Genomic DNA, 21,913 nt, shown 5'->3' on the forward strand with positions numbered 1-21,913 from the left:
TCTCCGAGTACAGTCGATGATGCCGCACCCCTCGCCTCAGCGCGCTTACCGGCCCCTCCAGGCGAGCAGGTGGGCCTGTACTCAGTGACACTGCCTCCAGGGCTTTCCCTCCTCCTGTTCAGACCAGACCCTCTTAGCAACTTCGCAGAGCTCTGGCTTTAAAGACTTGTTTTTTCTATTCATGATTATCTTTCAGAAGAGCTGTTTTCAAAACTCAGAGTCTGAGAGAGGCAGAGAAGAATCAAATTAAGATGGAAACTCCAAGGAGTCATATCAGTGATCTGATACAGTTCTGAAAACAAAAGAATTCACAAGTAACATATACAAGTGCTATACTACACACACTTTTCAAATTGCCTGGTTCCACACTAAACATTTTACTTCAAAAGACAAAGGAAGAATAAATCACAAGCGAGGTAACACAAAAAGTTTTATTGAATAAATACATGCACTGTCATGTAAAATTAGTTGAGCAAAAAGGGCATTTTACAATAAAAAACAAAAACAAAAAAACCCCTCTGCTGTGTTACATCTGCAGGGGGTGGTCCAGCTAGAATGGCGTTAAAGCAACAACCGCGTACAAACAACCAGTGTTTGCATTTGGCTTCAACAGTTCCTGACAGAGGAGGGCTGACCCTTGACGAGGAATAAACTGTGGTGAACTCTGCTGTGAGGCGTCTTCTGTTCTAACCTGAAGCAATGCCTCACACTTCATACTTTAAGGCACAGGATAAGCAATAAAGTAACAATTCAAATTAACCAACGTTAATTTTCCCTCCATTGGTTTGGGTCAAGGTAGAAAAGTTGAAGTTCCCTTTTCCCAGATGAAGCAGTTAGTCAGAACTGGTGATGAAGGTTCTGAGAAGTGACTGTCCATCGCCAGGATCACGGAGCCCAGGGTCTGGCCTAAAGCCGAGTCTCAGCTGCCCCACTGGACACAAGAGCTTTCCTCTGAACACCCGTCAGCCATAAAGGCAGAGTCCCAGCCTAAGAGTCATCCCTTCCCTTTACAGAGAATGGCGCTGGCTGCTGGGTCTGTCCAGGCCCAACCGTCCACACAAAGGGTGGGCATCGTGCAGCTAACTGGCTTTGTTTGGGTTTTGAACCTTTCGTGGCATTTACTTTGCCTAATTGCTTAAGTAAAGCATTCCATGTAGCACATGCAGCAGAACATGTTGAACAGATGAGGTGCATGGCTACAAAACCCAAATACTGGGGATGTTGGCAGAAATCATGGGTGTGCTAAATTTCAGTGAGTGTTTCCCTTCTTTTAGAAATTATGCCAGAAGCCCTTCAAAAAACCTGATTTTTGGGGGGAGCAGCAGGTACCTCATGGCTTGTGGGATCTCAGTTCCTGACCAGGGGTTAAATCCAGGTCCCTGGTGGTGAAAGCATCCAGTTCTTAGCACTGGACCGCCAGGGAATTCCCACAACAAACCCAATTTTTAAAAAGTCTCCAATAAATCTAAAACCATGGGCAGGCCACTGGATTTAGTAATGACCTGTTTTCCTCCTGCTGCTAAAACACCAGAGTTAGGTGTTTCCTGTGTGTGTCATCAGGCTTGCAGCGCCTCCCACGCTGACGGAGGAGGTGGTCTCTGCTGGGGCTTTGGAGAAGCTTTACGGCCCAGGAAGCTGCAAGGGCACCGGGTCTGCACGGCTGCGTGAAACGTGCTGCGAGGCTCCGGGCTCCACCACCCCCTGGGGTCAGAGTGTGAAGGGCCAGAGCTGAGCCCCGAGGGCAGGAGAGGCAGTGCAGAGGCAGCGTCCACAGGCACTTGGGCAGTCAGGCCCCGCGAGCGTCCAGGAGTCACGCGGGACGAACGGTGAGGTCGCTAAGCTCAGAGCCGCATTTCCCCCGGTATTTACACAGGGCTGGAGGATGTCCTCATGGCTCAGGGTCATCTGCATCCCGCAGCTTAGAATAGTTAAAGCTTTCTGCACACATGCACCGTGTTTAGGGCACGCACAGCTGCCACAGGCTATGGAATCTCACCTCCCAAGAGGCTTGGGACCTTTATATACTTGGATATAAAACGTGCTTTTCCTAATCTAAGAAGAAAAAATACTCCGAAATAAAAGTTGTATAACAACATCCCAACACTGAGGTCAGTCACGGCATGAGGTGAGGAAACCCAGTAGTTACTGACAGCCTGCGGCTGCCGTGCCAAGACCCCTGGGTCCCCACGGTGGAGGTGCCGGCTCCGCCCCGTGCGCGTCACACCGGCACACATGCACCAGCTCCGCCCCGTGCGTGTCACACCAACACACGTGTGCCAGCTCCTCCCCATGCATGTCACACCGACACGCGTGCGCCAGTGGCGGCTTCCCACATCATGTCCTATCTGCTCACCCCGACCTGTCTCACAGCCTCTGCAGAGACAACCTGAGTTAGTCTTTCTTTTACAGCTGAGAAAACACCGAAAATTCCACAACAGACTAACCGCTAACACTGAAGTATTGTATTTCAGGGAAAGGATTATGTATCTGTACTGTTTCATGAATAAGTTATAACAAGCAACTTAAAAATAAACTTAAGACATTCTATTTTATGTGAGAAATTTCAGATTAGTGCGCTGTGAACCATGACAATTCTTGTGATATTTTATATTGCTCAGCTATACATTTTTCCTTATAAGCGCTACAACTGACTCCTTATAATACATCTTTATATTTATGAAAGTGTAAATATTTTGCATACATTCTTTTACCATTCATAATGAGCAGAAATATACTAGCATTTACTAATCTTTCAGCTTTTCTTTTTAAAAAGAAACACCACAAAATAGGTCACTGAGAACTTTTTCCTGCAAAGACAAAAATGATTATTTGTAATAAGAATTTAATAAGTTTCAGAAGAAAAAAATATGTATATTTCCTTGATCCATTTTCTCTGAATTTCAAACCAGCATGTAGAGATAATAAAAAATAGTCTATTCATACGGCATAGTACACCTCAGTGATATACAAAACAAGGCAATAATAAGCAGGTCCATACATCGGCTTCCTAGGAGACAGCCGACATGTGGCTTTACACACACAACAGCTGGCCGCTATGCTACGCACACCGTGACAACTGCTGAAATACTAGAGGAAATTTAAACATACAAAACTTAATGCTAATATTGGCCAAATACGCCTAAAGTATCAACATTTTATAAAACCGTCACGGGGCCAGTAACCAAGTACGTGAAATTATAAAAAGAGCATGGGTGTGTCTGCGGGGGCCGGGGGAGAAGGGTGTGTCGGTGCGGGGCAGCGTGGGTGTGTCTGCGGGGGGTGTGTGTGAGGGTTGTTGGTGCAGGGTGGGCAGGTGCAGCGGGGGCTTCTTGGCGGCGGCCTACGTCACCACGTGGGGCCTCGTCCCGTCTTCTGTGAGGTCGTACCTGAGACATAGGAAGACAGCAGACACGCGGTCACAGGGGCCATGCTCCTGAGTGGACTCACGGGCTCCGTGTCTGTCGGGGGGACACTCACCACTGGGTCCAGCCTTTGGCGAGCTCTTCAGATGCTAGACCAACCAGCACCTGTGGGTTAGAAAACGCCTACAGAAGTGGGTTCTGGCAACTTGCACTTTGGGTGTCTCGCTTTTCAATTTTTCTGCCCTTAAGATCTACCCATGACCTATGGTTGATTATACCCAAGAGGCCCTTCCTGTAGCCAACGGCCTTGATGGCAGGTTATCATGCAGTGTCAGTGGAGATAATTCACATCAATACTGACTCACAAACCACTCACGGCAGCTTAGCTGACGTGGATTATCCATGCACATAAATCCAGTCCAAAATGCACACTTTGGGTCACGTGTTTAATCTTTACAACTTGCAGAACCTTTTAAACCTACTTTGCCAAGAAGCCCTTTGTCTTTGGACAGGAAGCCACCGCTGTTCTTCACGGCCACGTCCAAGGTTCTCCTCTGCACGTCCGGCAGTGAGACGCTAAAATCAAAGCTGAAGCCGAAAAAGAGGATCATCGTACACTTCTCCAGAATTTTGCTCTGTTTTATTATAACTAAAAACTGACATTTCTGTTTATGCTGCTGCTGCTGCTAAGTCACTTCAGTCGTGTCCGACTCTGTGCGACCCCAGAGACAGCAGCCCACCAGGCTCCGCCGTCCCTGGGATTCTCCAGGCAAGAACACTGGAGTGGCTTGCCATTTCCTTCTCCAATGCATGAAGTGAAAAGTGAAAGTGAAGTCGCTCAGTCGTGTCCGACTCGTAGCGACCCCATGGACTGCAGCCCAGGCTCCTCCGTCCATGGGATTTTCCAGGCAGGAGTACTAGAGTGGGTTGCCATTGCCTTCTGTTTGAGTCCACTCCAAACATGATCTTTGTTTCTTTATTGTAGAAGTGATCTCTTTGGCTAGATGTTTAGACCTGGCCCTTGAGGAAGACTCAGTTTCCTGCTCCGCCCCCCCGCCCCACCAATTATTTCCCAAACACAACAGGAGACTGGAACCCTAAACGTGCGAAGCTGACCCTGTGGCCCCCTGGTGTGGACACAGTGCCTGAATCCTGGGGAAAAACCTGGGCTGTGGTGTGAGACACCTGGGCAGTCCAGGCCAGTCCCTCCCCTGCAGACCAAGGGGTGAGAGCTCAGAGCCCTGCATGAAGGAAGATCAGCACCCTCAAAGCAGCCTCGTAGAAGAGGCATCTGCAGGCAGCTCCTGGCGGCTGAGGCCAGAGGCTGCCGGACAAGCCTCCAGCAGCCAGGCTGGCAAAGCAGAGGACGAGGTCGGAGGCTTCGCAGGGCACGTGGATGCGCTGGTCTTCCCAGAGTGAGCAGCCTGACCCCCAGGTTTGCAGGTGAGTCCCCAAACTTGTAGTAGCTGTGGCTGACCAAGACCAGCTCCTGCTCGTTGGTTTCTGGCCTCAGTTTAGATGAAGTCACCGGTCAGAAAGCATGGTGAGCAACTAGTACCTTCACCAATGGAATGTCAACTGAATCAATCAGTGGACATCGACATCATTCAACTTGTCATTTCCCCGGATGTCGGTGGTGTTTGAGCCACGAGGACTGGGGTCCAGCCACATGTGCGCAGGCCAAGGCTGCTGGGGTGTGGTCTGAGGATCCATGTGGTACTCATATCTATCAACAAGCCCCCGACTGCTCACAGGGGGTGTTTTTCGCTCAGCCTCCCCATAGGCACCACCTGGCCTTCCTCAAAGGGCGGCGTAGACCGTCCGCCCCACAGCGTGGACCATACCTCTGATCAAACACGGGGTTCAGTGTCTTCTTCGACACGTGTGTTTTCCTCCTTCCCGACCTCCTCTTGTCTGGTAACAAATACAGGCGGACGTAGGGATCAGAGCCATCCTCAGAGAAGGCGATGAGATTTCTTGTGACACAGACCGGAGAACACTGGGTGTTAGGGTCTAGAAAAATGCCAGTGAGCAGCACACGAGAACCTACCCCGACGTTCGCATCTACCCCGGCGCTAAGCACTCAGGGAGGCGACTGTGCTCCCCTGTGCTCACGGGCTCCCAGCAGCCGCGGAGGTGGCCTCGGCCCCGTCTCCTCAGCCCGGAGTCTGGGGGTGCTCTGACTCCCTGCTCTGCTGCCAACAGGGAAACCACAGCATCACCCTCCACACTGCTTCACTGGCCCTCCGAGAGAGGGGCGCGGCCAGCCTCCCGGGAGGCCCCAGAGGCCGTGCAGCCGCAGTCCTCAGGACCGCTCCCTGGCCTCTGCTCAGGCCGAGGATGCCCTCCTCCGCCCTCTGTCCCCCTGAACCCTTCCGTCACAGACACATGCCCACCTCCTCCTCACTGCTCTTGTCCCAACAACTGGGCCAAACACACCTAGTATTGAACTACAGCTGATCTTGAACTACACGGAGGTTAAGGACCTACGTGGTTCTGTATCCACGGAGTCAGCCAACGGCAAGTGGTGTAGAGTGGTGACGTTTAGGACTGAAAAAAAATCTTCCTGTTGGTGCAGCCACACTGCTCCAACCCACGGTGTCCCAGGCTCAACTGTCCCTGCAGCCACTTCCACCTGCTCACTCATCTCGAGGAGCCCGAAAGCCCAGAGGAGGGGCGTCTGGCCAGCCTGCTGCTCTGGAAACTCTCCGAGGAAGCACCTCAGCAGCAGGAACACAGGAGGTGCTCAGTAAACAAGCATGTGTTGAACTGACCTACGCGCTCACATAATCATGTTTCTAAACGTTACTAATTTTCCTTCCCTGTTTCCAACACTTTTTTAGAACATCCAAATTTTTATATCACCTATTTACATCAGAGCTACTAGTGAGACCGACAAGTCACATAAAGAAAAATAGCCAGTCAGCCCTGCACCGTCATCACTGACAACCAAGCATGAGCCGCATCGGCACTGCTGCCTCCCGCTGCGCTCACTGAGCGGGCACACACCGCCCTGCCCTGGCACGCTCCTCCTGAGAGACTTCAGCTGCTCCTGTCACAATGCCAGAGATCTGCCTGCATCTTCTGAACTGTTAGCTGCTCCTGTCACGATCCCCCAGACCTGCCTGAACTGTTAGCTACTCTGGAAACTGAATCCCCAAAGACACTTCAAAGACAGAAAAATACACCCGTTATTGTGTTCTAAAGGCTCAGTAACAGGGAACGTCTTATAGACTACAACATGGCAGTTTAAGGGAGTATTAAAAGCAAACAAAATGGCTGTGAACAGAAAATGTCATGGAAACCAGGATCACAGTCCCACTCAGAGCCCCGCCTGCCTGCTCTGCTCTGTAAGGACGCTCACCTGCAGGAGTGCACGACCACCACCAGCTTGTTCCTCTGCGAGCTGTGCCGGATGGTCAGCTGGATCTGCCCCAAGGGGGACTGTCCCAGGGTGGTTCCGCTAGGGAAACACAGCAGAGAGTGAGCTTTGCAGACGGCTCAGAGGCTGCGAGCACATTCCTTCCCTCACATGAGGAGGAGGCAAACCCACGAACGGGAACCCTGTCAAACTGGGCACAGATGGACCAGCAGGATGCACATCCACTCAAGGGCTCAGTACAGCCCACTTCCTAAACCTGGGGCCCAAAGTAAGATCGAGACAGAGGACCAGCAGGGTGCACATCCACTCAAGGGCTCAGTACAGCCCACTTCCTAAACCTGGGGCCCAAAGTAAGATCGAGACAGAGGCTCTCCTTACAGACATCAACTCTGTCTTCCTGAGGCTCTGTCTACCCGGGCACTGCCCGAATCTGTGCTCCTTTCTCGGAGCCCCCGGCCCCAGCCTCGCAGGGATGAGGTCACAGCCCTGGCCTGTCTCAGGCTGAAGCACGGAGCTCATGGACAGAGGGGCGCTCTCTCTGCACCACCTCCCCCGCCTCACACTGAGCACGGCAGGGCAGCAGAGGAAGCTGTTTCAAATGGCAGCTCCCCCCACCGAGAGGAAAAGGCTAACATCTGAGGCTCTGGGTAACCACAGACTCTGTCCTTATCTAAGGGAGCCATGGACACACCTGTGACGAATGGGCGTGAGTGAGAAATCCATACAAACATCCCCAGACAAAGCACTGGGCGGTGTGGCAGGTGTGAACCCAGCATGGAAGAGCAGGGCTGTCCTCAAACAACAAACATGCCCCACTGCCACCAGGCCCTTCCCTGACCCGGGCTAAGGTCCAACAGGCCCGCTTCAGACACTGCCTTCCTTACCTGAGGGTCACCCCACTGTTCTTAAGCTTTAAGTGAGCCAAACACTAGGCACCAGAAAACAGCAGGTTTACTCTGAAAGCCAGAGGCTCAGGGAGCACAAGGGCCACCCTGCCTGAAACCGTCTGGTTAAGACTGCGTTCCCCCCCGGCAGCCCGTGGGGCCCGCGCCGATTCCGCAAGAGCGAGGGCACATCTAGTTACTTCTCAAGCTGCCGCAGCCTCTGCCGCAGCTCCTGTGTGGCAATGGGCAGCGAGATGTCCGAGGCGATGCTTGGGGTGGGTTCCTTGACGGAGACGTGGCTGGGGGAGCCGGTGGGGCCCGCCTGGAGGCTGGAGGAGCTCCGGCCGAGGTCCCTTGGGCCCTGCAGGCCAGCCTCCACGGGCAAGCCTCGCTCCTCCACACCAGGCCTCTCATCGCCCCCGGCGACTGGTGTGGACGGGGCTGTGCCACCGTCACCCGAGCCCGGCGATGCAGACATCTGAGGCCTGACAGAGACTTTCCTGCCTTCCTTGGACACAGAAGGCCGTTTCACTTGAGCCGAGTGCTGGTGGTCTGGAGGCCTCTCCTGCTTCTCCAGGTGGAGCACCTCGGGGTGAAAACAGACACAGGATGAAAACCGCTGATGCTGGTCACAGGTGCACACGTGAGCAGCTCTAGGGATCCGCATCTGCAAAGTTTCTTCAAAACCTGGCACAAAACATTCAAAGCAGTCTACCTATTTGGCTATCGTACCACACATCAAAGAAAGTGTAAAACAGGAGTGTGCAGGCCACTCAACAGCACAACGCGCTCTGGCCTCTGCCAGCAGCCACTCTTGGCACAGGGTGGCAGCTTTGTGGAGGAAGAGCCCAGGTCATAAACTCCTCCTCCACAGACCCCTATCCCGCAGTCTTACCAGTGATCACGGAAGGAGAGGCTGCCGGACTCTGAGAGTCGATGTGGAAGCAGCCCCACCCTGCGAGCTCCTGCCACACCTGCTCTGCGTGTGCACACGTCCCCCGAGCAGCCTACACGTGAACCCCTGGCATCGGGGGTCATCTCGACAGCCTGAAGCCTCTCCCCAAGTAAAGCTGCAGCCAACACCCCCAGGGCTATGCTGGCTCCAGGAGTCGGGCTTCCAGACAAAAAGCTCTATGATTTACCACTGGAGACACTGTGGTCCCACCTGGAAAGGCTGTGACCACGCCCAAAGAGATTGTTTCTACCACACCCTCCACAGACTACTGAATTTTTTAAGAAGCTGGTTCTTCGTTTTAATTTGCATTTTAAAAATTAGAGTTTTAGCACTTTCCCATATGTTTGCCAGTTTTATTTTCAGCATTTCCTTAGGTACTTAAAAATGAATCATTGTCTCTTTTGGACAGAATTTATTTTTCCTGTAATCTCTACCATCTTGCAGAGTTTTATTAAATTCTCCCTTCTGAACGACTTTTGAAAATTTAACAATAGCAAAAAACTTTACTGATCCAGATAGCAATACTTTCTGGACCAAAGGATCAAAAAAAAGACTGGCTGGACTCATCTGAAAGTGTGAGGAACGGCTCCGGCCTGCTCAACAGCCGGGATCACCGCTGCCATCGGCGTCTGAGCACAAGCCTTGGTCATCGCTCCCCTGAGCTACACAGCCCTGCGTCCGGCACTGAGACTGTGTCCACCCAGGACCCTTCCCCCAACCACTCCGGACACTCAGTACCCTGAGGGCGAGCTTCATCTTCAGAGAGCTGTTGGGACCTGAGTTGCTGAGCTGGAACCGCTGGTTCAGGGTCATGTCCTCGCGGGCAAGCAGCTGGCTGAGAGGGATCCTGAGGTTCCCCAGCGAACACTGGTGCTGCTCATCTCTCACCTGCCAAAGACACAGAGCGCTCAGCATGGAGACGGGGACAGGAAATGCAGGCGGCCCAAACCTGGGGTGTCAAAAACACACGTCGCCTTCCCCTTCTCAGTCATGTGTCCATAAATGAGGCAGGAGGAGAGCTCCTCAGGGAAACACAGCACCATATCCAGTGGTGCTACAGGGTATCCGTGTCACAGGGCCGGCCATCTCCTCCTCACAGGCAAAATGAAAATAAAAGATGGAAAGTCTTGTCCAAAGAATCCACTACAAGAACCCTGAGCCAGAGGCAGCAGTCCACACAAATCTGAAGACTAGAAAGGAATGTCTTAAATCCTGTGAAAATGGTGACAACACACATTCCTGGTGTTGTGCCGAGTTTCTACTGGAGAAACATAAACACTTATGGAGAGGACACATTTCTAAATTTCTTTTAAGCTTTCTATTCAAAATCTACAATAACCTGCTTTAAAGGCATGGCAATATCTGGCTACTGAATAATAACTTTCAGCTTTACCTCTACAACAGGAATTATTCCTGTTAGATTGTCATGCTACAGATTGTTTAAACAAAAAGAGTAAGAACTTTGATGGCTTCACAGACTATATAAAAATAATCAAATAATTTAACTACACATGAAAACCTAAAAGCCTCATTGCTCATTTTTTAAACTGCAAACACAAAAGCATTTTTAAATGAAATAACTAAGTTTACAGAACTTTAAAAGTTATTGTAAATTCAAGGTCCAGTTACTATAAATTATTTTATGAGTGGGCTTCCCAGGTGGCTCAGTAGGTAAAGAATCTGCCTGGAATGCAGGAGACACGGGTTCAATCCCTGGGTTGTAGTGTAAAAATTATATTTTAAAATTATTATCCTGTCTTATTATTTTCTTAAAATTGAAGTACAGTTTATAACATTAGTTTTAGGTGTACAAAAGTGATTCAATAATTTTATAGACTGGACTGCATTAAAATTATTACAAAATAATGGCTCTGTTTGTCTGTGTTGCACAACACACCTTTATTCTTATTTATGATGCAAAAATTCTTAATACAATTTTAGCAAATTGAGTATGTAAAAAGGATACTACATCACAAGTAAGCCGGGTTATTCCCCAAAAAAAGTTTGCTTGCAAGGCTTTCTAATGTTAAATCTTGAAAATCAATAGAGGTTTACAAATTTAAGATTTGAAAATCAGTACTGCATTTCACCATATTTACGAATTTCAAAAGGAAAAACCACATGATCATCTCAAACACCACAGAAAAGTCTTTGACAATATTCAATATCCACTCATGACAAAAACCTACAGCAAACCAGCAGAAGTAGAAAGAAACTTCCTCCAACATCAGACTTAGCAACAGGGAAACATCAAGGCTGTGCCTCAGGACCTGAAGGAGGCAAAGGTGTCTACTCAGGCCGAGGCTGGGCGGGCAGTGAGGCAAGGGAGGAAGGGAAGTGCCCTGACTGGGAGCAGACAGCACACAGCAGCGCCCGGGGCGTCCGCACAGAAGCTGCAGAGCAAGCACGCACAGCAAGGCTGACGGTGATGCCAACATACACACGCCAGCTGCAGTTCTAGACGCCAGGGACAATCAGCCAAAGGTGAGCATGAAAGACGACCCCCTCCTGCCCTGCTGCTAACACTCACCACAGGAACATGTCTCGTGGGCCCATGGTGGCAGTTCTCTGCGTGCTGTGTGATGGGGAGATATAAACACATCTATGTAAACATGCAAATAAATTACCTCCACTTCGAGCTCCTGGCGCTTGGGATTGTGAATGAAGAAGGTGAAATTTTCCTCCCATACAGGTTCGTTGGTTTTGTACCGAATCTGAAAAAAATGTCCTGAATCAGCTCTAGCATGTTTTCTGCAGACAACTGCTCCAGCACCGTGCATGGAAGCCGAAATGACACCTGTTTTCTGGGCTGTCCTGTGCTTAGCCATGTCTGACTCTTTGCGACCCCATGGACTGTAGCCTGCCAGTCTCCTCTGTCCTTGGGGATTCTTCAGGCAAGAACAATGCAGTGGGTAGCCTACCCCTTCTCCAGCTGGGCTGTGCTGCTAGGCATCAACTATGTGAGCTGCCGTGTGGCAGGGGGATGACTGCCAGCAGCTCCCAGCCCAGGTCCCGGCCCCGCCACAGCATGTCATCTGCATGGACAGCCCCTACTCCCCTGGCCGGTGGAGTGCTGCTCGTCAGAAGTTTCTTAAATTAATGGTTAGCAGTCAAAAAAAGGGAGGAATTCCCAGAATGTTTCCTGAAAGTACCACATGTTATAGCAACAGCAATGTCTTCTATTCAATTCGCATTTCTTGAATTTTAAGTACACTGTTGTCTTTTAAACAAAATATTAATAGTGCATTCAAAGGAAACTTAGAAATTTGTCCCATGTCATCTACCCATGAAATCAAGCAAAAGCATAACTAACAAATTCATGTCTTTTTCATGTTATTTTTAAGTGAATATATTTTATTCCAAATTAAGTAGCTCATTATCAAATGATTGATTTGAGAATACAAAACAAAGACATGGAAGTCAACAGTCTCAATACCTGCCCCCTCCCCCTCCTCCAGGGGTGCCTGTGGCAGCTAGGTCACAGGGGCCAGTCAGAGCGTCACCACCTTACCTTGCTCTCCTGGGCCTTGTGACCAACTGACATTTGGACAAGAGGATTTGGATTGCTGTTTATTTTCTTCCCAGACTATCCAAAAAGAAAAAATAGATAAAATCAATAAACATGCCTTGAAATGGGGATTACTAGAAATGGAATCACTGCTTATCTTAACAGTCATTTCTATTTATTTCTGATACTTCAGCTACAGGGAGTATCTAGACACAGTTTCAGTGGAAAACAATTAATTGCTAAGCACACCCCAAAGCCATAATTGTATCTACATAAATCAATGAAACTTGTATTTGCAAACAATTTTAAAACATTAAGGTCTTTTACGTTTAAAGCAAGCAACCCTGGAAAAATGGAATCTTCTGAAAATCTTTCATGTTAATTCCAGCTCTGAAAACTCAGGTAACAAACTGAATAAAGTGAAACAAATGGAAAGAGAAAAGCACAGGAAGGACAAATGTGAGAGCCTGTGATTCAGAACAGTTTTTCTGGTTGGAATCTTAAAAATACTAACGTGTCAGAGGCATGTTTTTACATTTTTAATTTAGTATCTTCTGCTTGAACATGTAGCAATCATCAAATCTTGCTTACCAGCTGCTAAGTAATTTTGACTGGAAGAATAGACATCATTCTAAATTGCATTTAAGCAGATAAAATGCAATGAGAAAAATTTAGGAATAAGTTAAAATGGTAAGCAGCATACTTTAGTACAGATAGCTGATAGAAGAAAACACAGTAAAATGCAACATATATGAGGTTTATTTATAACTTAGCCCCACAAGAAGATGCAGTTAAATATTTGTGTTAGTGGAAATTAATTAGAAGAAAGTCACAAAATGTTTTTAAGTTAAATAATTTTAGAGTCAATCCTCAACACTGCAGCAATGACAGAGGTGTCAAATTTATGATTATTGGAATAAAATATTTCTAGCCCAAACCTACTGTGATAATCTAGTTTCTGGTTCATCTTTTTGATGTGAATTAATTCTGCAAAATGAAATAAACACTGTTAAAAAAAAAACCCAAGGCTACAGACTACTGCGGGAGAATACTAATTTCCCCCTAAATCCACTTCTCCTTCTTCCCTTAATGTGAGAGCCCGGGGGCTGTGGCTCAGCACACACCCTGTGACGCGGATTCTGTTTCTGAGTCTCCCTCGTGGTAGGTGTGGCCCCAGAACGATCTAGGGGTCTTGCCTCTGTTGTGCGCCCCTTCTGGCTGGAGGCATGGAGCACCACAAATCACAGGTCAGCATTCCGTGGCATCCAAGGGAACTACACTTCTGTCTCACTTAAGCTACTGCTACTTTTGCGTCTCTGATACAGAAGCTAACTTTATACATTTAATTAATCTCTGAAAAAGTAGCCATTCATTCCTATTTACTGTAGCTTATCTATTTAAATACATTCCCCCAGCCCCTTGTCTAAACTTTCTAACATCTCTGAAAACAAAATGAAATTTATAATGGATGACTTTAAGTGCCTGCTTTGGGGCAGACTATAGCAGAGTGGTAGCTATCTCTGCCTTCCCCAATTAATTTTGCTTATATTTTCCTTTTATGTGTGTGTGTGAATGGCATCCTAAAAATGTTTACCCTGAGTATTAAAATTCTTTCAGTAAGTGTAAAATAAATGCTATCAAACCTTAACTGGCACCTTATTTTCTTTCTTTGTTGTTTTTGTTATTTAGTTACCAAGTCGTGTCAGACTCATTTGCAATCCCAGTAGCCTGCCAGGCTCCTCTGTCCATGGGATTTTCCAGGCAGGAATACTGGAATGGGTTGCCATTTCCTTCTCCAGGGGATCTTCCTGACCCAGGGAATCAAACTACAGTCTCCTGTGTTGGCAAGTGAGTTTTTACCACTGGGCCAGCAAGGAAGCCCATGCTTTATTTCTCAGTCGTATATAAAATAATGGTGTACAGTCATCCCTCAGTATCTGCTGCGGGGTTGGTTCCAAGACCCCGTCAGGATGCCAAATCCAACAATGCTCAAATTTCACTTATAAAACGACCTAGTATTATCCTCTGTATAATTTACGTCATCTCCAGATTATATGTAATACCTAATAAAGTGTGTAAATGCTACGTAAATAGCTGTGAACACAATGTAAATGCTGCTATTTGGAGCTTTCTGTAGATTTTTCCAAGGTATTTTCGATCCTAGACTGAACTCGTGGATACAAAATCCGCGGATACCAAGGGCTGACTGTCCTGAAATGGATGATATTCTGGATGCTATGAAACAAGGTTAAATCAGTGACTAAGTCTTCTATCAGGACACAATATTCAAAATGCTTCAGCACAAGACAGACACACAGGGTATAATGAAAATAGGAACTTTTAAAGTCAGACTGTCTTGAATTTAAATCTTAGCTTTTCTCTACTTGATTACTAAGATCTACGTGTATTTTATTTATTTGAACCTCAGCTTTCATGGGTGTAAAACCATTTCCAGAACCGAGTTGTTAGGCTTAAATAAGATAACACAATAACAATTAAAAATACACGTATTCTGCTAGCTACACTGGGCATTTTAAATGCATGATCTCAGTAACAGACTCAGCACCCCCACAGGGGTGAGAACATCACCTCCACTGAGGAACAAAGCAGGGAGGCCTCTGCTGCCTGCTGCAGGGCCCACTGGTGAGCGCTGGCTGTGCAGGGGTTCAAGCCCAGACAGTCTAGTCTAACTGGAGAGCCTTTATTCTAGCCATCACGCTCTGCGGGTCAATAATCTTCCCTTACCAAAGAAGCGGTGAGCCAAGGCTGTGGAGACGTTCCCTCCCGGCGTTCTGGTGAGGAACTACCCCACTAACCAAGTAATACTCCACAGGAAAGCCACCCCTCCTCCCCAGTGGGGTGTGCTACGGGCTTTCTAAATCCCGTATCAGAGCAGAATGCTAGTCTTCCTCTTTTGAAGTTTAACTGATTCTTCTGGATGAAACTGATCAAAACCCACTGTCGATTCCTTTGCATAGAATTAAAAGAACTACACTGAACTCCTCACTCATTCCCCTAAATATTTAAGCTTAAAATAAGGCCTCAAAGAAATCAGAAAAAAACAAAAAAACAAAAAAAACATTTTTAATTTAGCCAGAAAATACATGCTCATGTCGTTTTAAGAAGTGGAGCTTAGTTTTCAATATACCTCATTTAATGAAATGTAAAGCTTCTTGAAAGATCTGTCACCCAAACGAGTAGCACCAAAAGCCCGAGGTCACCGACTCAGAGATGGCCCTGATGCAGCATATTGGAAGAGGTGATTTTTTAAGGGGAAGTCACGGTGCACTGGGCACACATTTTAATCATAGTCTAAAAATTGGTTATGATTTTAAACAGAACTTCTCTATCACCATTTTCACAAACTCAAATCCAATTAAAGTACAGATGATTTAAAAGCACCTTAGATACTGCTGCCTAAGGCCAACAGGACAAAAGTCTAATTTAATTTACCACATTGATATCTCACAAATTTATCATCAAAGTTGATCTAAATTCTTCTAACTACTAAATTCTTTAACAATAAAAGTAGCCTCTCTTCAACTAAACAAGTAATTATGACTCTATTACTTTGTGAAGAATCTGTCAATAAACCTATATGGGTTAAAGCATCATCTCTTTCAATACGTTTCATCAACTTTCGAAGGGAAAACTATTAGTTTACCTTTAAAGCTTTCTGAATTGCAGCCTTCTTCAAGACATCAGGGTTAAATTCTAATGGGTTACTCTTTCAAGTCAGAAGAAAATGAATATACCAAGGGTTAATAAACATGCAATGAGGAGTTTATGTTAAGGTTAATGACATGAAAACTTATGAGAACAAAAAATTTTTTAAACAAAACCCACCAAGAATTACACAAAGAAACAGTAAATATTAGCTGTAAAAGTATTCTTTATGCCCAAGATTTTCTTAGACTAAACCTTTAATCTGTAAATATCAAAGCAGATCAGCCTTTACATCACTGTTCTTTTCCTCCCATCCCTCTTGTCTTTGGGATTTGAAAAATCCAAAAATGACACCCGAGGAAAGGGTTCTGTTTGCTATCCTTAGCTTGAACAAACCCTAGGATCTGTCCCTTGAAAAAAATCGTAAAGTTTCAACCATAATTAAGCTGAAGGTTTCATCTAAAGTACAAATCAATGGGCTAGAGACGTCCCAACTGCTCTCAAGCCAATCATATCCTGGAAGAGCAAATGCTACCTTTCTTCCTTCTGAACTTTATCTTCTCATGAAAAAAAATCACAGCAAAGATGGGACCTGATCTACCTCATCCCCCACTCTTCTACAAGCATACAATGCAGAAGCGGATCAGATCATCTCAAAAGCTCCCCCTCGCTTTCAAGTTGTACTATTCTATTATTATTATTACGGGTTTTATGTCCTACTTTTTTTGATTTTAAAAACTCATTACTTTATTGCCCTCAAAAAGTCAAGAGTTGTTTTGCAAGATCCTTTGAGGATTAACATTTAAGATGAAAGACTTTATCACCCGAGTTGGAATTAACGTCAACTTGAGTGTTATTCTTTATGGAGCACCCTGGAACACTGAGTCCAGCAGATGCCCTTGGGGCGGGGCTGGGCCGGGCTGGGAACTGCAGTCCTGAGGTTGAGGAGAGCTGAGTGTAGACATTGAGAACCCTCCCTACAGCTAGCTCCCTCTCTACAGACGTGACCTTGCTGCATGCGTGTTATTCCAGCGTGCACCAGCAGACGTGATGCAAGGAGAGAGGCTCTGGTGTGGGCTAAGTGAGCAAGAGGAGCCATGTGAGGGCGTGGGAAGCTGCCCAGGCCAGGGGTGTGACAGAGCAGGTGGACAGAGCTCGGTGAGGGCCCAGGGTGAAGCCTCTGGACATCACTGCACTGCCGGCACTGGGGCGACTCACCACCAATAGTCACCTGCGCTGTTTCCAAGCGAGAGCTGAAATTACTTTTAACAGAGTGTGGAGGAGCACCTCGCCCAAGGGCTCCACGTCACAGCCAGGATCTCTACGGATGGAGTGGGCGTCAGTGCGAACAGCACTCCTCTCAGATGAGGACTCCATAGACAGCACTATGAACTCACAGACTTACTGAAGTGGTAACAAGTTCACTTTATACAAGGATGGACTAGACAGGAAGGTGGAAAACTGGGCTCTGGGTCACACGGCTGAGTTCAGATCATCCTGGCTCTGCGGCTTCCTAGAGGCAACCCTGGTCTCTAATCTCAGCACCTCATCTAAAAAGCGATTCCGCTGGCCCGAGACGCAATGAGCTCTGCACGCAGAGCCCTTGGAAAGTGCTCAGGAGATGCATGTGGTCACAGAGGCCTCTGGGGGTCAGAAAACACCCTCTTGTTCCTCTGGCCAGAGGAGGAGGTCCAAGTGCTGAGGCCACAGGATAAAGAGGCCCTTTCCAGCTAGGGAGCAAGGACCGTGTGCTGAGGTTTCCAGACGGGACCGGGGGTGAGAGCACACTCACGGGACTGGACAGGAGGGGCTGGACAGGAGGAGTGTTTCGAGCAGCAGAAGGTACCAGAGTGTGGGGCTGGCAGCTGCCCAAAACCTCCGCTGGAAATAGCAACAGGCTCAGCCTTTGGGGACAGCTGACAAAGGGACAGATCCACAACATACTGAAAACCAGAGGGGGGAAGTGATCAATCTATCCAGATTCGTTTTGCAGGACTTTTTGGTGACACCTATATTTGAATCCAAGCAGAGTATGTGGTTTTGATAACTCAGGAGGAAAGGTAGTTTGGATCAATCAACACCTTAGATAAATGTAACAAAGCAATTAAAAAAATCCCGACACAAGGGCAGAAGCATTTCCTATAAAAGGAGCAGTCACAGAAAACAGTAACTATACAGCCAGCTTGGCTGGCACAGGCAGCAGCTTCCAGCACAGGCCCCACTGGGACACTCCTGGGAGTGACCAGAAGCAGCAGCCAGAGGCACAACTGCCTCCTCCTGACCCCCCAACAGCTGCTCGGGGGCGGGCGCTGCAGGAGACAGCAACCCACCTGCCCCTCGTTTGGCTTGACTGTCTTCATCCATCAAATGGGACAAAATGCCGCTTCTTTCAGTTTTGCTCCCCGCCCCTTAGTTTTAAAAATAAGAATAAACGGAGTATGCATGCTGAAATAAAAATGAAAACAAGTGAAAATGAAACAAATGAGCTTTAAGAATCTCACTAGTTATTGAATTAAATCAATAATTAGTTTCTAGACTAAGGACTAAGCCATTGGCTTCCTCTGAGCCCGAAGCAAGTGAAAATAACTCTGCTAAAAGGACCAGAACGGTGCCAGGAATCAAGCTCCAGAGCACGGACTCAGGAAACACAGGCATGAAAACCACTCCCCAGACACAGGCCAGGAACTACCCACCCCAGGAATTCTTGAAGCTCCTTAAAAGCAGCGAATCGCAAAGTCAACATACACTTCTTCCCCCCAGGAGCTCCGGGTACACAGGGGAGAAGGCACATCTTCAGGCAGCAGTGAGTTTCTGTCTCACCCACTGTTCCCGGGGCCTCGGGGACTTTATGGAAAGCCAGGCTCTGATACCCCTTGTGTCTGGTCAGGAGGAGAAAGCAGATTTAAGGAAGATTTCTGAAAGCTTGCAAAGAAATATTTACATCTCACATTGAGATGAACCATAAGAAAATCCATTTTAATCATTATGGTTTCACTGTTTCCTCAGATGATTTTTTTTTTTTTAAATTTTCAGGGCCAGGAGCAGCGTCAGCGCCCAAGGCTCCTCCATGGCTCATCGGGCTGGTCCACCTCGGTATCAGATGCAGTCACCAATGTGAGTTAAAGCAGAGTTACGTGTCACAAAACAGGCACGAAAGCAACACTCACAGGAACTGAAATCATGCAAAACCGAAGGCATGCACGTCATTCCGGCACTGACAGACGGCATTAGTCTCCAGTCCACATTCTAGCAGTCCCCACCAAACACAAGAAGGAGGAACACGGAGAACTCACAAATAGTGCTCTACAGACTGAGGCAGTATTCTCACAAAACACTAGTCCCGACGCTCGCCTCTCTTTTAAGTAGCCACACCCAAAGTTTCCCTCGTAGATACTCTTGGGAAAGTGGAAATGGGAGGAGAAAGCAAAGAATGGTGGATTGTGGTCAATGGAGGCACGGAAGCACTGACCCAGGATGCAGCAGGCAGAGTCAGAGAGCCGCACGGAGACGCGGGGGCGCCGCACACGCCCGTCCCAGCAGGCCCCGGGCTGGGGGTCTGCTCAGGGTCCTCTGTCTCTGACGGCCAGAGCACACTTCATGCACAAAGTGCCCTTTCCATAGCAGGTTAGTACGCTCACTTTTCTTTCTGTCCCTTGCTTACGTGACATCATTCCATTTTAATTTAATTTAATGTGACAAAACACACAGCTCTCAAGAGAAGCCAATTCACCACCACTTTCCTCTGTTCTAAAATATACAACAAACTCACTCCCATCAGGCATTATAAAAGACTTTAAAACTTAAACTGTGGTTAAAAACAAAAAGTTCTACCGTACAAGTCATTCTGCAGAAAGATTAAATCTTCACTGAAAGAAAGGGCACAATTATACACACTCATAAACACAGTTCAGGTAACATCTTTGCAAAATGAAAAAAACAGGTTATCAATCAGATTTTAATTGTTAAAAATTTTAAATAAAACAGATGCACAAAATACATCGAGTTTGCTTTTGAGCAAAGCCCAAGTAATGTACCATTTAAACCCTGGAGAGGTGCTGAACAGAATTAGGGCGTGCATTTCATGAGGTAAAGGGACAGGGTGGTGTGACCACGGTCAGGTGGGACACCTAGGCACCCACCCACAACAAGGATGCACCCGGGGGGCACACACGGGGCACTCAGGTGACTGGGCACTGACCATCCCGTCATCTCAGGAGGAAACACCCTGCCTCTGGAGACAGCAGTCTTTAACAAAACTGGCCTCCAACACGATGAAATGGAGCAGACAGGCCATCTGTTGAACAGGTAGACGGGCTCTAAAACATGCTGTCGCAACGGTGAACTCTGATGACAAGCCAGTGCCCTCAGCGTGGAGGGGCGCCACAGCAGGGCTGGCTCGCCGCCTCCTCTCCAGGCGCTGCCGCCACCTGTGAGACTGTCCTCCTCGGTGCGAGCCTGGGGCTGGACGCCATGCGCAGGGCATCCCTGCCCCCATGCGGCCCCTCACCCCGCCATGCCATGGCCGGGGGGGATGCCAAAGGGATTCGATTTTCATCTTCGGGCATGAATTTCAGTAATTAGCACTTCTCCACAGGGTATTTTCTTTCCTAACTACTAAGTCCTTCTTTTCCTGTGTACTAAAACACGTCAGCTAGTTCTGATCACCCTGGGTAAGCCAGTAAGGTGGAGTCGTAACACTACATCCATGAAGGGAGTGCACCTGCGTCCCTCTCCACCGCTGCCCTCCTGGCTGCAGGGTAGGGAAAGCACAGCAACGCAGACAGAGCACACGGCTAAACCCAGCAGGAGCCGCTGCCAGAAACCAGCACCTACCGGAAGGTTCCGGGCCGAGTCCAAGTACAAGATGAGCAGCGAGGAGGACAGCCCGTCATTGGCTTGGTCTTTGTCAGCTCTGATATCTGTCAGCACCTACAGAGAAAGGGAAAAGCCTTAGCAGGTGGGTTTCCAAGCTTCCTGTTTCTATCTAATTATGCCTACACTGCTCAAGAAAACAAGGGAGATGGAGAAATAAGCATCCCATACACGCAGTACAGAGAATGAACATGACAAGGTTCCACTCAGATCAAAGTGCTCAGGTGACCTGAGGCTCCCCAAGTCCCTGCAGGGCACCCAAGCACGAGCCCTGAGACCTCCGAGAGCCTGCGGATGCCTGCAAACTCCCGCTGGCTCTAATCTGTGCCGATGCCACCGCGGTGACTCACAGCATGAGAGTCGCGTTACCGCTCCGAGTTTGTAAGTGAGCAGCAGCAGTTTCAGGCACTAATCTTAGTGCCCAGGACTGCGGGCTGCCGTGGGGCCCCTCCAGCACCTGCTCAAGGTTCGACGCGTCAGGCATGAGCGTGAGCCACTCCAGCTTCAAGTGCAGCTTCCCTCTGGGCACCTCGTCCAGGGTGAACCACTGCGGAGAAAGTGAGACCGGTCAGCCAAAGCCCTCCTGGATCAGACACATGAGCTGAGCAGTCTTTACAAACCCAGAAGGCCCGAGTCCTGCCATTTTTAGCTCCAGGCCTGAGAAGGAGCTGCTGGCCCCAGAAACTGACAGCAGGGGCCGCTCTGTGTGTTAACTCACTGATTCCCAATGCTATCCCTGTCTGACATGCAAGGACTCAAACGTCCTCTTGTACTACCCAGCACTACCAGGATTCTACGTATGGACATCCATAGAATTTAGGGGCCAAGAAAAAATATAACGTTGATCCCAAGTACTGAATTTCAGTATCAGACATGCTAACAAGTGTGCTTTTCCTCATGACTGTATAACAATAATTGGTTCACACTCGTTTCAGCTTAAAAGCTATCAGGCTGTTAACTGAGGACAGCGCTCAAACACTCGGCGTTAGGAGAGACGTCCGAGTGCAGGGCGTGTTTGGTGGGCCCAACGCAGCACACAGCACACGCGATGGCAGGACAAACTGCAGACGCCTGTCTAGGGTGTGCTGTGTGCAGCTGAGAAGAGTTCTCAACAGAGATTTGCTTAATTAACTGCGCCTTACTTATCCAAGTCTTACCCATCTTTTAGCAGCCATCACAAACTTCCTTCCTTATCCTTTTTATTCTGATAGCAGCATCTTGCTTGAAGCAGCATCTGTGGCTGTCAGTTCATGATGCGTTTGTGGGTGTCTTTCCTGGGACAAT

The 21,913-nt window shown here is 48.0% G+C and overlaps 1 protein-coding gene across 5 annotated transcripts in view; it reads right to left on the reverse strand.

Moving 5' to 3' along the window:
* Positions 1-417: 417 nt before the first annotated feature.
* The window catches only part of ESYT2 (extended synaptotagmin 2), a 78,715-nt gene continuing 57,219 nt past the window's right edge, over positions 418-21,913 (reverse strand). Inside the window, exons 12-24 of one of the 5 annotated variants that reach the window (XM_061415348.1) lie at positions 21,087-21,176; positions 20,591-20,686; positions 19,051-19,152; positions 15,756-15,818; positions 12,095-12,169; positions 11,211-11,297; positions 9,322-9,471; positions 7,829-8,214; positions 6,727-6,825; positions 5,207-5,338; positions 3,845-3,950; positions 3,478-3,527; positions 418-3,386 (exon numbers count right to left, since the gene is read on the reverse strand). In XM_061415348.1, the coding sequence (XP_061271332.1) occupies positions 3,341-3,386; positions 3,478-3,527; positions 3,845-3,950; positions 5,207-5,338; positions 6,727-6,825; positions 7,829-8,214; positions 9,322-9,471; positions 11,211-11,297; positions 12,095-12,169; positions 15,756-15,818; positions 19,051-19,152; positions 20,591-20,686; positions 21,087-21,176 (1,482 nt within the window). In that variant the 3' untranslated portion in view covers positions 418-3,340. Of the gene's footprint in view, positions 3,387-3,477; positions 3,528-3,844; positions 3,951-5,206; positions 5,339-6,726; positions 6,826-7,828; positions 8,215-9,321; positions 9,472-11,113; positions 11,159-11,210; positions 11,298-12,094; positions 12,170-15,755; positions 15,819-19,050; positions 19,153-20,590; positions 20,687-21,086; positions 21,177-21,913 lie in introns of all 5 variants that reach the window. The other 4 variants (XM_061415350.1, XM_061415349.1, XM_061415352.1 and 1 more) reach the window with 4 other exon arrangements.

Source organism: Bos javanicus, chromosome 4 (genome assembly GCF_032452875.1).
Source record: "Bos javanicus breed banteng chromosome 4, ARS-OSU_banteng_1.0, whole genome shotgun sequence".
Classification (NCBI taxonomy): domain Eukaryota; kingdom Metazoa; phylum Chordata; class Mammalia; order Artiodactyla; family Bovidae; genus Bos; species Bos javanicus.